Below are 14,024 nucleotides of genomic sequence, written 5' to 3' on the forward strand. Positions count from 1 at the left end.
AGGGGTGGGCAAAATGTAGCCTGGGGCTGGATGCTGCCCGTCAGACCAGTCTATCCGGCCCATGGGGCCCCTAAAAGTTTAGAAAATTAATATTTATCTGCCCCTGGCTGCCTGTCATGCAGCCAGCCCTCGATGGCTTGCCAAAAAGCGGCCCTCCACCCAAAATAGTTGCCTGCCCCTGCACTACTGTGTAGGAAGGGGAAGAAGAAAATGCCAAGTCCTTCTATCTACAGACTGTCACTGCTTGAGTGCCCCCACTGATCTTGGTTATTGTTTTGGAGGAGACAGAGACAAGCGAGGATCTCTTACCTTCATTATCCCATTCCAGTTGTCTCCAGTTGACACTCGGAAGAGAGTCAAAAAGGCCATCCCAAAGTTTCTAAATGTTGCATGCCGCCCAAGCCCCTCACAGGGGTGAGTATCATTGCATTCTGTGAGATCAACCAGAAGAACCTTTATTAAATGCCCGCTCTCTCATATGTCCCCTCTGAACAGCGACATCCCTTCAATTCCTGCAACTGTGATGGAAGAAGTGAGGAATGAGGAACTCACCAAGATCTCCAAATAGCTCCACTCCAAGAGCTGCAAATATGAAGAACAGCAGCATGAAGAGAAGACCCAGGTTGCCAACCTGGAAAGAGGGGGAAAAAAAAAAAGAAAAAAAGATGTGGGGCGGGGAAGAGGAAGATGAAGACATTCACTGTTTTTTTTTCCTTCAGACCAGTTTCTTGCTAAATCCTTTAATCCAAAATTTAAACTGCCTGAATGAAGAAATGACCCCAATAAGAGGTAGACAGCATCTCAGCTTGCACCTCTAAAAGGAAATACATGTCCCTACTGACAAAACAGAGGTAGAGAAGAGCATCCCTGTGCAATAGAGAGTTAGCTCTGGACCTGGCCAGATCTCTCTGATAAGGCAGTGGGTTACCTGAGGCAGGGCTTGCATGACTGTGTCCAGCAGGGCTCTCATCCCTACAGCCATCTTCAGCAACTTCAACACTGCAGAAAATACGTTCACAATATTACTGCTGCAGCATTAATGTGGAGACACAGATGCATCCCTTTCAAAACAGCCACAGATTATAGAGATAGAAAGATCTGCTGAGCATGAAATTATGTCACACTTTCTCCATTAGCGACTTGAGTTCAAGGCCTTGCTATAGAGCTCTAGGTTGTCTGAATGCTGCTAGGATCCGGTACATAAAAGCACCCTGCATTCTGAGATGCCAGGAAAGAACTGCTGCTCTCTCTCTCTTGCTGAATTGGGCAATTTTGACACAATGCTAGGAATGTAAGAATGACCTTTTCTTCTGACGGTGACTATTGCCACTGAGTGAAGTAACCAGGTTTGGAAAGGTCATGCACCAGATGCACATTCCTTTCAACTTCTGCTTACAGCTAAACAATTACCCAGCCAAATTCATCCCAGAGATTTCAGTGGTGTTTATACTAGGAAAAAATTGGTCCATTATGTGCGTCTCCAGTGGAGTTCTTCAGTTCAGTGCTAACACGCACGTCTAGAAATATCTTCTTCCATTCTCTGACCTCTATCCTTTTCTTCCTCTAGCTACCTTTTGAGTGGTATCGCTGCTTGATTTCATGTGCATTATACATACTCTTTTCTCCCCCCCACCAAAAAAAGAGTTTCCATTTGGAAACTGCATACACTCTGCCCTTTTGAAATGTACCTAAAGTGCAGAAAATTCACCCTTCTCTTGAATTTTTCTTTTCAGCTTCAGCTACATTTTATCTAAGTTCTGTTCTTTATTTTCCTCAGTTATAACTTTCATAATAGTACTTTTGCACTACAAAAAATGCCCTGGTGGGTCATCCCTAAGCAGTTTTCAAACATTAGGAGTCTGAGCACTTTAAGCTCACGCTGACATAATCAGGAGTCTGCGTATGCTCTCAGTTCTTTTGAAAATTAGACCCCAAAGCAGTACTGGCCTGGGTATAGGCACCAGTTACTGTGGGGCAAAGTAGAGACAGATTTTAACGCACATTATCTGCTCCCCTGTAACTATCTGCATGCTTGCTTTTACCTTGCAATAAAAGGAAGTTAAACCATGATGATACCCTTAGCCCTCAAGCCTTACAAAGATGGCTGGTGTTTTTACTATTCTGAAGATACAGGTGGTGCAAAGTGAATGAGACAAGTTCTCCCACCCTGTAGGTGAGAAGGTCCTGCAGTAAAGGAGCTTCACTTTATTAGCCATCTTGTTTCATCCAGTCACTGTAACCCCATGTCAACCCCCACGCTTGTGTCCTGAAACCCCCATTTGACTCCCGGGTATTTGAGAGATGCTTGATTTCACCGGCATGCCATGTTTTTGCTTTTCTTGGCTTACCCATCAGTTGCATTTCTAGTGAATTATCCTCATTTTTTAGATCTAGATCTGTGCAAGCTCTTAAGAAATACATAGCCCAGCTCCTTGGCTCTTCTTTGTGTTCCTTTGTTTACAGCTTGTTGATGCCAAAAAAAGCATATTGTGACAGGGACGCACCGCACGGTTATTACCCTACATAAAAGCATGCTACGGAGGGCACACCGCACCTCAAATAAGACCGACTTGTGCATAGACTCTGTCTTACCTCGAGCAATCCTTAGGACCCTCATGATCCGGATAATAGTGGGGTTAATGGGCAACGATGCATTCACCTCGATCTCTTCCAAAGTTATACCCATGATAGACAGCAACACTATTGCCAGGTCTAATTGGTTCCATCTGAAGACAACACAAAGTCAAGCTTAACATACTAAGGGTATTGGGCAATGGGTGCCTTTTTATTTTTAGTTTTTTGGTTAATTCCAGTCATTTCAGTGGTTCTGTTACGCACAAACTCAAATGACTCCTGAAACATTTTTGAGGGGTATACAAAACAGCTGTTAGGCTAGAGAATGAACCAACTCTGAAGGCCTTGTTCACTCGCTGCAACAAACAACGACAAAAATAAAACTAATAAAAACCAAGACCGATCCTCATGCCCAGCACAAGGCAGACGTCAGGCAAACACCTGCACCCTTCATTCAGCCATTTTCCATACAAAGAAACTCAGAAAGCTCAACGGGAGTTTTGCCCGCGTAAAACCGGTGGGGTTTGACCTAGTTATTATATAACAATCATGGGGGACAGACGGAGTGGTACCAGCGTGAGATGACAGTGAAAAGCAGAGCAGAAAGATTTGTGTTAGATCAGATAGAAAGGTTGATCACAACACTGATGGCAGACTAGTGACATGTAGGGGTGAAATGATTTCCCCAGGTACGTGGAAGTCTGACATGCTCTCAACCATCATCTCAAGGAAGAGGAAAAGTGAGAGAAGAAAGGAGTAGGGAGGCAGTGTTAAATGGATAGATATCGTAATTCCTATGCTAACAGAAACTAATGCCTAGCCTTCCTCCAGGTCTGTAAATCACATCACGGGACCTCTCCAGTGGGGGGAAAGCTCTCTTGTATGCTAATATACAAAGAATACCAGGCTAGATATAGGCCCTATGCTACATCCAGGGATCTCACAAGGCCAATACATCAGCAGCACAAGTTATCTGTCAGCTACAAGTATGTAAGCAAGAGGGTGCAACTGCACACGAAGCAGCAGCTTGCACCGATCTGCTCTTCGGCGGCTATGTAAGGAGAGGCCCCATCCCTGCTTACACTGGCATGCTCCTTTTAGTTGCCTCTCTGCTTATGAAACCCTCCCTCTGGGCCTGATTCTTTCAGCACAAGTCGAAACGAGCTCCACTGAGGTCATTAGGGATACGCTCGTATCAAACACGCGTGAGATGAGAACAAGCCCCTCACCGTGAAAGTTGCACTCATTTTGCACACCCACAGAAGCCAAATGAGTGCACTTTGCCCTCCTTCACACACGCACACCATTTCTCTAAATCAGGGCCTGATTCTCCGCTCGCAGAATCACACGACTGAAGCTGCGCTGGTGTGACACTAGTGCAGCGAGAAGAGCATCAGGGCATAAACGCACAGCTTTCACCAACGTCTACATCACTGCAGAGTTTGGAGCCATTATCTCTGGAGACCCTGCTGCTGTCACAGACTGGAAGGATTTAACCTTTGTTACCTGTCTTGAAAGAACCGGCGAAACCCAAAGGCAATCAGCTTGAACACCGACTCCAAGACAAAGATGACAGTGAAGATGTAATTGCAAATCTTCAGTGCTTCATCAAGAACCTAGAATAGAGACACAACACTGAAGTTAGATGCTAACTTGCCTAGACAGTTTGCTGGTAGCCAATGTGCCTTCTTCCTGTTTTATGCATTAAGAAATGGAGCCAAGCCGCACCTATGGCTCAGTTTGGTGTGACGGCTGTCCCGCAGAAACTTAGTTGGAAGAAATCCTTCCCCATAGGTGACTACAAACTGTAATTTTGTCTAGCCCGTGCCTAGGAAAAACAATTTTCCGCAACACAAAGCTTGTGTGTTGCTAAAGCCCCACATGAGCCTCCACCCTGTTATCAGCAATGCAGGCTATGGTTTGGGAAACATTTAAGGTGCGTTTAGATAAGAATGACTAAGCTAGAAATAGAAGCACTTGCAGGCTTTAAGAGATGCAAATGCCTTTTCTGCCAGCTGTCTGCAGGGGGGTGAATTTGATTCACAGTGCGGGGGAGGCAGGCTAAATCACCCCTCTGCACCAGTGCAAGAGGCACAAGTTGGCTCTGAGCTTTCACAAGCTGTGTCCCAGACTACAGGACATGCACAGGGCAGGCTATTGCATTTACTTCTCACCTAACATTTTTGGCAAGGATGGGGAAAGTGCCAGGCAATATTAAACTCTCAAGAGTTTCTCCTCACAGCTTGTGCCCTCTGGCTGTGACAACTACAGAACAATCAACTGCTCAGTAATGTTAGGGGTAGTATTATCCCAGAGATCAGACTGGCGAAGGCAGCAGTAACAGCATCTGGCCTTTTCTTTATAAGTAGCGTGCATCGTATTTCTCATTGCCAATAGATGTAACAGTAATACCTGGGTAAGGGACACTGCGGGGGTTATGTTGTTAAATTTGTTGATACAACGGTGAGTGAGGTGATGGTACACTGGTTTACTGGGAAGTAATACAAGAGGTTGCCAGGGAATGGACTTTTCTTCCAAGGGGCCTGTAAGGTGAGAGGCGTTGTTGCAGTGCCTGGGTTATTCAGTCTCTTCTAAAGATCTTAGAAAATGAGGGTTGGAAGGGGACCTCAGGAGGTCACATCTAGTCCAACTCCTTGCTCAAAGCAGGACCTTCCTCAATTAGATCATTCCAGCCAAGGCTTTTTCTAGCTTGGTATTAAAAACTCCAAGGATGGAAAGTCCACCACCTCTCTGGGTAACCTGTTCCAGTGCTTCACCACCCTCCTAGTGAGAAAGTTTTTCCTAACATCTAACTTGTATCTAATTTCCTAATATCTAAACTTCCCTTGCTGCAACTTGAGCCCACTGCTCCTTGTTCTGTCATCTGTCACCACTGAGAACAGTCCAGCTCCATCCTCTTTCAAACCCCTCCTTTCAGATAGTTAAAGGCTGCTATTAAATCCCTTCTCCGTTTTCTTTTCTCCAGACTAAATAAGCCCAGTTGCCTTAGCCTCTCCTCATAAATCATGTGCCCCAGCCCTCTAACCATTTTTGCTGCCCTCGACTGGACTCTCCCTAATTTGTCCACATCCTTTCTGCAGTGGGCGGCCCAAAATTGGACACAGGACTCCAGATGTGGCCTCACCAGTGATGAATAGAAGGGAATAATTGATCTGCTGGCAACACTCCTACCAATGCTGCCCAGGATGCTATTAGCCTTCTTCACAGCGAGGGCACACTGTTGGCTCATCTTGATGCAAATGACCTTGATTGGATCTGGCCCCTGGGCAGAAAAGGACTAAAGGGAAGAAACCAGGAACATTACTTCTATATTAGGCCCCATCAGAAGGACAGATGCTTGTTACAGTGTTTGAGCTGCCATCAGTGCAGTCCTCCCAGGCCTATCTTGGCAATCAAACTGAAGTTTAGCCTCACTGCTGGCCTTGTGCTCCTGTGAAAAACTAAGCCAGTCTCTCAGTAGCCAAGAATGCCCTCGCTTCATAGACAGTAGTTGTGATCTCTGGGGCCCGGTACTTATAGTCCTATCACACCCCTCTCCCCACTCAGGCTGTGGCTTCAGGACCCAATTTTGCTCCAATTATTAATCAAAGAGAAATTGCTTCACATTGCCACTGAAATGCTTCCATCTCTGGGGAAGAAAGCTGCAACTATTAAGAAACCCATTGCAGAACTATGGAAAAGTTTAACTCTGTGCCAGGGGGAATGTGTACAGCCAAAACCGCACTGGCAGAATGTAATTAACCAAAGCAGAATTTGGCCAAGAGCCGTTTGATTAAACTGCTTGGGTCTCTATTCGTATTGCTGCACTACTTGCAAAAATTGCTGGTCATTACTCAGTAGTGACATGCGCTGGATTTCGACCAGTGACCTAATGCCAAACGCCTCCATCCATATCTCATTACCAATTTCAGCATCAGTATCCCAGGGAGCTGTGATTTGAGATCTCAAGTTCTCAAGAGCACGGATCTGTTTAAACATCTCCGGGATGATAATCACAGCGATGATCAGCCATCCAAGCTGGAATTATTCACTTGGGCCCTGATTCAGCAGGCTACGTAAGCACATGCATAACGGGATGCAAACACTCAGCGTTCTTCACCTCAGTGGGACCCAGGCTGGGCGTTACTACCATACAGATTGAATACCGGGGGCTTTGATACAGAATCTGACTTCCCTAAGAGGAAATAAAAGCATCTAACATATTTATAACACAAGTACAAACGTCGCTATGATGTGACTCTCATAAGTAACATACCCTAGAGTAATTCTAATACAAGTTCCTTAGCTAACAATCTATTTTTCAGAGGAAATAACTGAATCGTGTAACACATTTTTCTGTATATTTAAAGGTGACCTGCAAGGAAAAAAGAAATTGGGCTTGTGCCTTTTATTTTCTTGGCTTCTTTATGATGGGCTGGGAGGGTATTGTTTTCTCCTTGGGGTTTTTTTGTTGTTGTTGTTACATTAGACATTCAGGTTTTGTCCAGCCTCAAAGGATAATTCACCTCTATTGTGTATTGTATCCATTCATTCTGAAAGTGGCTAATAAAAATAACTACAATTTATACTGCAGAAGCGGCCATTTCCATCTCATTCTTACGCACGCGGTGCTTGGCGTTTCAGTACAAGTTGTTTTTATGATCAGAATATGCCCAAGACTAAGGAGTCTGCTATATTAATACATTAACGATCTGATGGCTGCAGGTGTCAGCTAGCCTCAACTCCAGCTAGAAAGTCAACAGTAACTCCAAGTGCTCAGTACCTTTGAAAGCCAGGCCCTACCAGTATGAGGCTGCTGAATATACTGGAGGAATTACTGGGGTGCTCAGGCAAATCTCCCACTGGCCATGTTTTCTTTTGGGGGAAAAAAAGGGGCATTTTAAATAAAACGTTGGAAAATGGACAAACATCCAGCTTAACCACTTTAAAAGGGGGAGGGGAGCTTCTATTGCTCAGGAGCAGCTCTCTAAGCCCCTGAATATTAGGGGTTCAAGTTAAAACAAAGCTTTGGACTTAACAGCCTTTGTCATTGTATGATTTGTGTCAGTGCCAGGTAAGAGCTGGCGGCGCTGAGGGACAGAGAGATCAAACGGCCTGTCAAGGTGTCAAAACTAGGAACAGAAGCCAGGACCCTGGGCTCTCACTCCTCCGCGTTACCCACCCAGTCTGAATGGCTACGGCTTCCTGATCCAGATCAGCGTGGCACTGACCGTGCAAAACCATCACCCAACAGCCGCAGGTTTGACAAACCACGTCGGCCCCAGGCCTGCCCTTCTTTGGTGTTCAGTGAAAGGAGAGGAAGGGCCTTTCTTGTCCTTGCAACTCTGCTCAGTCGAATCCCTGTCTCCCGGTACCTTGGGCTGCTGGTAGTGCTCCATAGCCATGGTGATCACGTTGAGGCCAATCACACCCGTGATGAACAAGTCCAGGTAATGGCTCGTGCACATCTGGTGGATCAGGAGCCGGAAGCGAGAGTAATCGGAATAGTAGGGTTTACACTGCGCTTCTAAAGAGGGAAAGGCAGAGCAGGTCATTTCTCTGGGTCTCAAGTGCTAATTCACCTTCACTTGCTCAACTCCAAAATTTGATGCATTTCAGATTGATTGCAATAAGGTTTTGCATTTTTGTTTTCTGGGCGGCATATTACTGTCTTGAATACATACCAAGGCTACTATCAGTTCCACTTAAACACCTTCAACGTGACATGCACAACACTCAGCCTTTCATTATTAGGGGTGAAGTGAGCACAGCGAGCACAACTGTAGGTTTAAAGAATTGTTTAATTGTTAGGAAATTAAAAAGCTCTATTTTTTAAATTAGCCTCTTCCTCTTCCAAGTATCCAAAGAGCAAACTGAATGATCAGATATCATGGAAGGCTTGTATTAACAACGGCTTCAAGAATATGGGGACTTCAATGAATGGTCTGATTTGGAGAGGTAGTAACAAGCTTATATTATGTCCTTCGCAGTACACTGTGGACAGAACACAATTTAATGCCTCAGCTGTCACAGCTCTGGAAAAATATGGTCCATAACTAAAACTGATCGGTCATTTTTAACGATTAGAAAATAATGGTCCTCTGTTTATAGGAGGTTACCAAAGCATCGATTTCGCTGTTGGATTCACTTCCATGTTCAGATGCATCAGGATGACACATGCTCTTTAGACCTCGAATGTTCCAGAAGATAAACTAATTTACTCACCTAACCTCTAATGAAGAAATGCCAAGGCCGAGGATATAATTCAGCACAATTTCCAAGGAGGCATTATAATGCAGATTGAAGTGGAAAGGACTGTCTTGAATATGTCAGAGTATAATATTACTCTTGTAATTAGATGATCAACTGGTTATGAAAATTATTGAGCTGTGAGAATTACATGCCTTGGTATTTGGTGCTGCTGAACAAATAGAGGGTTTGATGCATTACTCCAAATAGGACTTTGCACAGAAGGAAGCCGCAGTGTAAGTACAGGTTCTGGCTGCCCCCAGGGGAAACTAATTTTAGAAGATTAAATTTTGCTGGGGACAGTGTCCGCTTTGTTGATGGCTTTGACTGCAGAGTCATTGGCTACAGATTTAAAGTCATCATGTGCTTCTTGCTTCATAACTTGTGACCTTAAAATCACAGCATTTTTTTTTTGTGCGTGTTTCTTCCGCAGACAGGCTTTTCCCTTGCAGCTCAGGGATGGGAGAGACAAATCATAGAGCAGTTTGTTCGGTAAGGATTTGGAACTCCCCAATTTTTGCTTTAGTATCATAAAATAAAAGACAGCATTAATTTTCGCTTTCCGATCTGCAGTGTGCTGTAGGTGATTGGTACTGAAATGCAAAAGCATAATATCGAAAAAAAGGTCTATAAAATGAATTTTAATGCTGAGTCTATTGAGCGCTGACAAAAAGGCAGACTACTGGCTTGCTGACTCATAGGGCTTCGTCACAGATTTCAAAATCTGCATAAATCTCCATAAAGGCAAGATATCCTGATCACATTATGCTAAATTATGAGTAGCAAATTAACTAAAATGTTTGAATACAATTAAGTTAGGAACAGGACCTATTTATGAACCAAGTTCGAATTTCCAAAAAGAAACGCCATCCTAATTAGATCACTTATTTCTTCTGTATTTATGTCGAATTCTCATTAAAAAAAAGGAAAATGTTAATGTTTCTTCCCTGGCTTGCAGTGGCTTTACTTATGAATAATTACACTGGGATTCAAATGTTTCAGCTTTGATTGGCAGGTGATTCCAAATCCTACAGAATAGCACCGAAGCTGTTAGACTATAGCAGGGATTTACAGAGAGATTGTAAAATGTCACCTGTGCAGGAGATGTTGCACCTGGATTAGTTACGGCATGACCTTATAATCAGGGTTGCTAATTGTCCGTATATTTGCAAATTGGTTTCTTTTTACCTTTTGGAGAACGTGCCCCTCCGCTTCCACAAAGTCAAATGCTTTTCCTGACTGAATATGAAAGTTAGCGTCACAGGCAAATCTTTTACATTAGTAATTTGCTGGCAGTAAATAGTTTATCCTCTGCCAGTAACTTTATTAATAGGAGTTTTGTCAACCCTGTTTATGAATCATACCACCTCTAGTTCTTCCATTCTGAACATGCTGGTCATGCATATTAGTGGAATACAGTTATTACCTTGAAATGAACCACAAACAAAAATACCATGCTGCCTGTGGGCTACAAATTAATAGCTACTGTATCTAGGTAGGCAGGGAGCTTTTTGAACAGAGGCGTTGCTTTTCTTGCTGATGATATAAATTAGCCGTGTTTAAGATCATTTATATAGACTGGCGTATGCATATGTCATTGCCCATATGTCATTATCCAGGTGTAAAGTCCGTGCCGCCTATCAAACAGCATTGTTCATATTTATTGCGGTAAAGAGCTAAACAATACCAACACCTTGGGAAATACAGACATCTGTTCAACTCCAGGTGGTGAACCTCACAACTAACACAACACCACATTACTGTACTGTTACAATACACTGTGTCAAGAACAACAAGAGCTCCAGATTAGTCTAGGTTATTATGGAAAAAGGTTAACTGGCTTCCTGACCCACACAGAATTAAAGGGGGGAGAAAAAGAAAAGAAATGGAAGAATGAGAATGGAAGAGAATGGGGAGATGCAGTAAAAGCCTATGACAAAACATCTAGCAGGTAAAACAGGGTCTAAATCAAGCTGCTTCACTGTGGGAAAAGAGAAGGAAAAGACAAATATTTTGAAACGGTTAAATTGGGAAAAAAAACCCAAACCCAACAAGCACACTGGGGGTTGGGCAATTGACTCTGAGCCTGGGGAGGTGGATGATGCTACAGCGGGTCGAGAGCTGGCATCAGAGTTCCCTTTTTTTCTTTTAGACTAGGAAACAGTGCTCTCACTTCACTTGTCATGGCCATGGGGATTTAGGTGCCCAACCCTTGTTTTAGTTGACCATATGCATTGGCCCCTCACTCCGTGCAGTTTCATGAACAGGGGTCCCCATACCACTGTACGTGCCATGCAGCGGGGTCATATTGGCACATGATCCCCTCAACAAGAGCCTGGAAGTGAAGCACAGAAGACAAACAGGTGCAGGTTCAAGTGGGCCCTTGTTATACGTTACTGTGGAAGTGTGGTTTCCCTCGGAAAAGTAACTTTGCAAAAATGGCATGAGAGGATTGTGGGTTTATTGCCGAATGGGGATGCAGGCAAACAAGCATGTACTATCGCAGCCCGGCATCTGCAAGCCATGCTCCGCTCTTTCCGCCAGCCACGAAAATGGCACGGTTAGAATTTAGCAAGGGATTCTGTTTGTGGTACGGCAGCCAGAATACCATCAAAGCCCCCGACGACTAATTGCATTGCTCTGTGGCTACAAAATGTATTCGGACACTTGAGGGAGAAAGCATTCATCCAAACGCTGCCATTTTTCCACAGTCACTTTTCGGAGCAGAACTGCACTGGGCGACGCAGCCAGCGGTAGGTGGAATTCAAAGAGAGGCAAGAATTCCAGCGGGACCCCCGTTCTATGGCAGGAGGATGCATTTCTTAGGGACAGAGGAGTATAGATTGGGGCCTGGACACCTGGAAAAAAAAATAGCTTTGAGCCAAATCAGCAGCTGGATTTACAAACTGTATGAAGACTGTTACTCGGTTAAAAATATTTTGCACTGAAGGAACGTCTGCATTTAAACACATTGCTTTGTTCGCCTTTTAGGGCACTGGATGGCACTTTTCAAGCAAAATGGAAAGCGATACGTTATTCCCACTGAGAAGTGTCAGCTGTGATCGGACGGAGGTGCAAAATAAATCTCAACTCAACACTGAGAAACAGCACAGGCACACAATACTCCATCTCATCTTCACATAGAAGTACAGGAAGCCCTTTGTAAAATGCAAAGACACATGGAAGGTCTTGGTTCTCAAATTCGGATTTCTCATCAAGCTCCCGCAGGTTTGCATCAATATTGATTCCCTAGCATCACACCTGGTTAGGCTCTGAAAGGCATCTTTCTATCCTTTCATTCTGATGACTGAAGAGCAGCATGGCATATTCAATAATGCTGGTTCCAAATAAAAGACAACAAAAGGAAACACAAAGCACAGGTCTGACAATCACACACTTTTAAAGGCAAACTGTATGGCTCTTTCTGAGTCTGCATTGGATAATGGCTGGTTTTGGAATGAGATCAGCGTATTAAAAAAACAAATAAAAATGTCTTAGATATAGCTGCGGGTGACCAGAAAAGGAGTCGGATGCAGTGAAGATGCTTAAAACCAAAAATAAAACCAAAAGAAAAGGTCACCAAAGGACTCGACTCCCTTATTCCTCCATCAGGCCATGGTATCCAATTGAGGCGTGGAGGATGGGTCTGCTAACGATAACTGGGAGGATGGATGCAAGGAAATAAAACTACAAAAAACAGCCAGGCTAAGGAGATTCAGGATTCAGTAAAGCGTGTTGGGGCTCTCTCAGCCGGGACTTTCTCAAAACCTCTGCTTACCTAAATGCCTGAACTGTTTCTCTGCAATGAATGAAAGGCCAGTGGGCTTCCTCTTGCAGACTGTACTCCAGCAACACTCCCTCTCACTTCCCAGGGGAGGTTTGTCTGACTGAGCGCAGCGGGATGAGGACTCACCATTTCGAGTGGTGAGGAAAGTTATGGGCACAGTTATGCAAATGCACCTTTTCCACTGAAACTATCAATATGGTTATTTCATCCTTAACAAATCTTGGCTTAGGCTAAAAGTCTTCCTTACAGTATGACTCAAGCAAAATAACTTGCCGGATCAAAACTTATTCTGCAAATGAAACAAATAGAGAAGGAAAAGACTTGCAGCCCAAAAGCACCATTCTGGTGAATGAATGAGTGAATGGATGAATGGACCGGGGTGGGGGGGAGAGAGGGGACGTGAATAAGCAGGCAGGTTTGGGTGCGACTAGGTCCTCAGCTATAGGAGCAGAAGCTTGCCCTTTCTTTCCTGGGGAAGGTGCATTTTTTTTTTGTTTCACTGGATTGAAAAGAGCAGTCTGATATATTAGGAGGTATCAACCGTACAAGAGAAACGTAAAAATTCTACTAAAGACAAGGCTGCAAAGGTGAACAGAGCTAACTAGAAATCAGGAAAACAGTTTAAAAAATTTTTTTGTCATTTAAATGAGAACTTTTGGCAATAGATTTCAACAACATTTGAAAAAAAAATGACTAACCATAGTGGGGAAGTGTAGTGAGGGAAAAGTGGCTATCTTAACATCGGGGTCTCTGCTCCCAATGGAGTCAATGGACAGCCTTCCCCCGATTCCCTAGGGCCTCACATCTAGTCTGCATAGAAATGAGAGCCTGGCGGCACTTGCTCTTACTGGCTTATTGACAGGGATGTCAAGCCCTCCTTGCCAAAGCATGCTCAGACCAATCTGAGGGCCATCTATGAGGCCATTTAATGGGAGGTGCCGATGTACACAGTGTCAGGTTGAGTAAGCGACCTCTGCATAAGCTACTCCTCAAGCTGGGCTGTGCTGGATGGAGGGGAAGGTTTGGGAGCCCCATCAGGGAATATGCCTATCTTCTCAAGGGACCACTGGTGTTCACACAGAGCATTCAGCCAGTCTGAAAAACCTTGTACCCTCCACAGGAGGCTCTGAGCATGATGGTAATAACCCCTTCATCTTATCTAGCTGGCCCTGGTGGAGCTGGGCATTAGGGGGTTCTTGTGAGCTAACCACATGGACTCTAAGTTCCCCCTAAAGAGGCAGGCAATTATTTCAAGCGGAGGCCGCTTACTGAGTTTTGGCAAGCCATCAAGGGCTGCATGACAGGCAACCAGGGGCAGATGCATATTAATTTTCTAAAATTTTTAGGGACCCCGCAGGCCGGATAGAATGGGCTGGTGGGCCGCGTCTGGCCTGCAGGCTGCATTTTGCCCACC

The 14,024-nt window shown here is 44.4% G+C and overlaps 1 protein-coding gene across 5 annotated transcripts in view; it reads right to left on the reverse strand.

The window, feature by feature from the left end:
• Nucleotides 1-14,024, reverse strand: part of CACNA1G (calcium voltage-gated channel subunit alpha1 G) — a 346,031-nt gene that overhangs the window by 110,478 nt on the left and 221,529 nt on the right. For all 5 annotated transcript variants that reach the window (XM_059732103.1, XM_059732101.1, XM_059732102.1 and 2 more), the window contains 6 exons: nucleotides 7,950-8,101; nucleotides 4,081-4,190; nucleotides 2,593-2,726; nucleotides 929-999; nucleotides 553-631; nucleotides 310-431 (listed from right to left, as the gene is read on the reverse strand). In XM_059732103.1, the coding sequence (XP_059588086.1) occupies nucleotides 310-431; nucleotides 553-631; nucleotides 929-999; nucleotides 2,593-2,726; nucleotides 4,081-4,190; nucleotides 7,950-8,101 (668 nt within the window). The remainder of the gene's footprint in view (nucleotides 1-309; nucleotides 432-552; nucleotides 632-928; nucleotides 1,000-2,592; nucleotides 2,727-4,080; nucleotides 4,191-7,949; nucleotides 8,102-14,024) is intronic.

This window comes from Alligator mississippiensis, chromosome 8, assembly GCF_030867095.1.
Source record: "Alligator mississippiensis isolate rAllMis1 chromosome 8, rAllMis1, whole genome shotgun sequence".
Lineage (NCBI taxonomy): Eukaryota > Metazoa > Chordata > Crocodylia > Alligatoridae > Alligator > Alligator mississippiensis.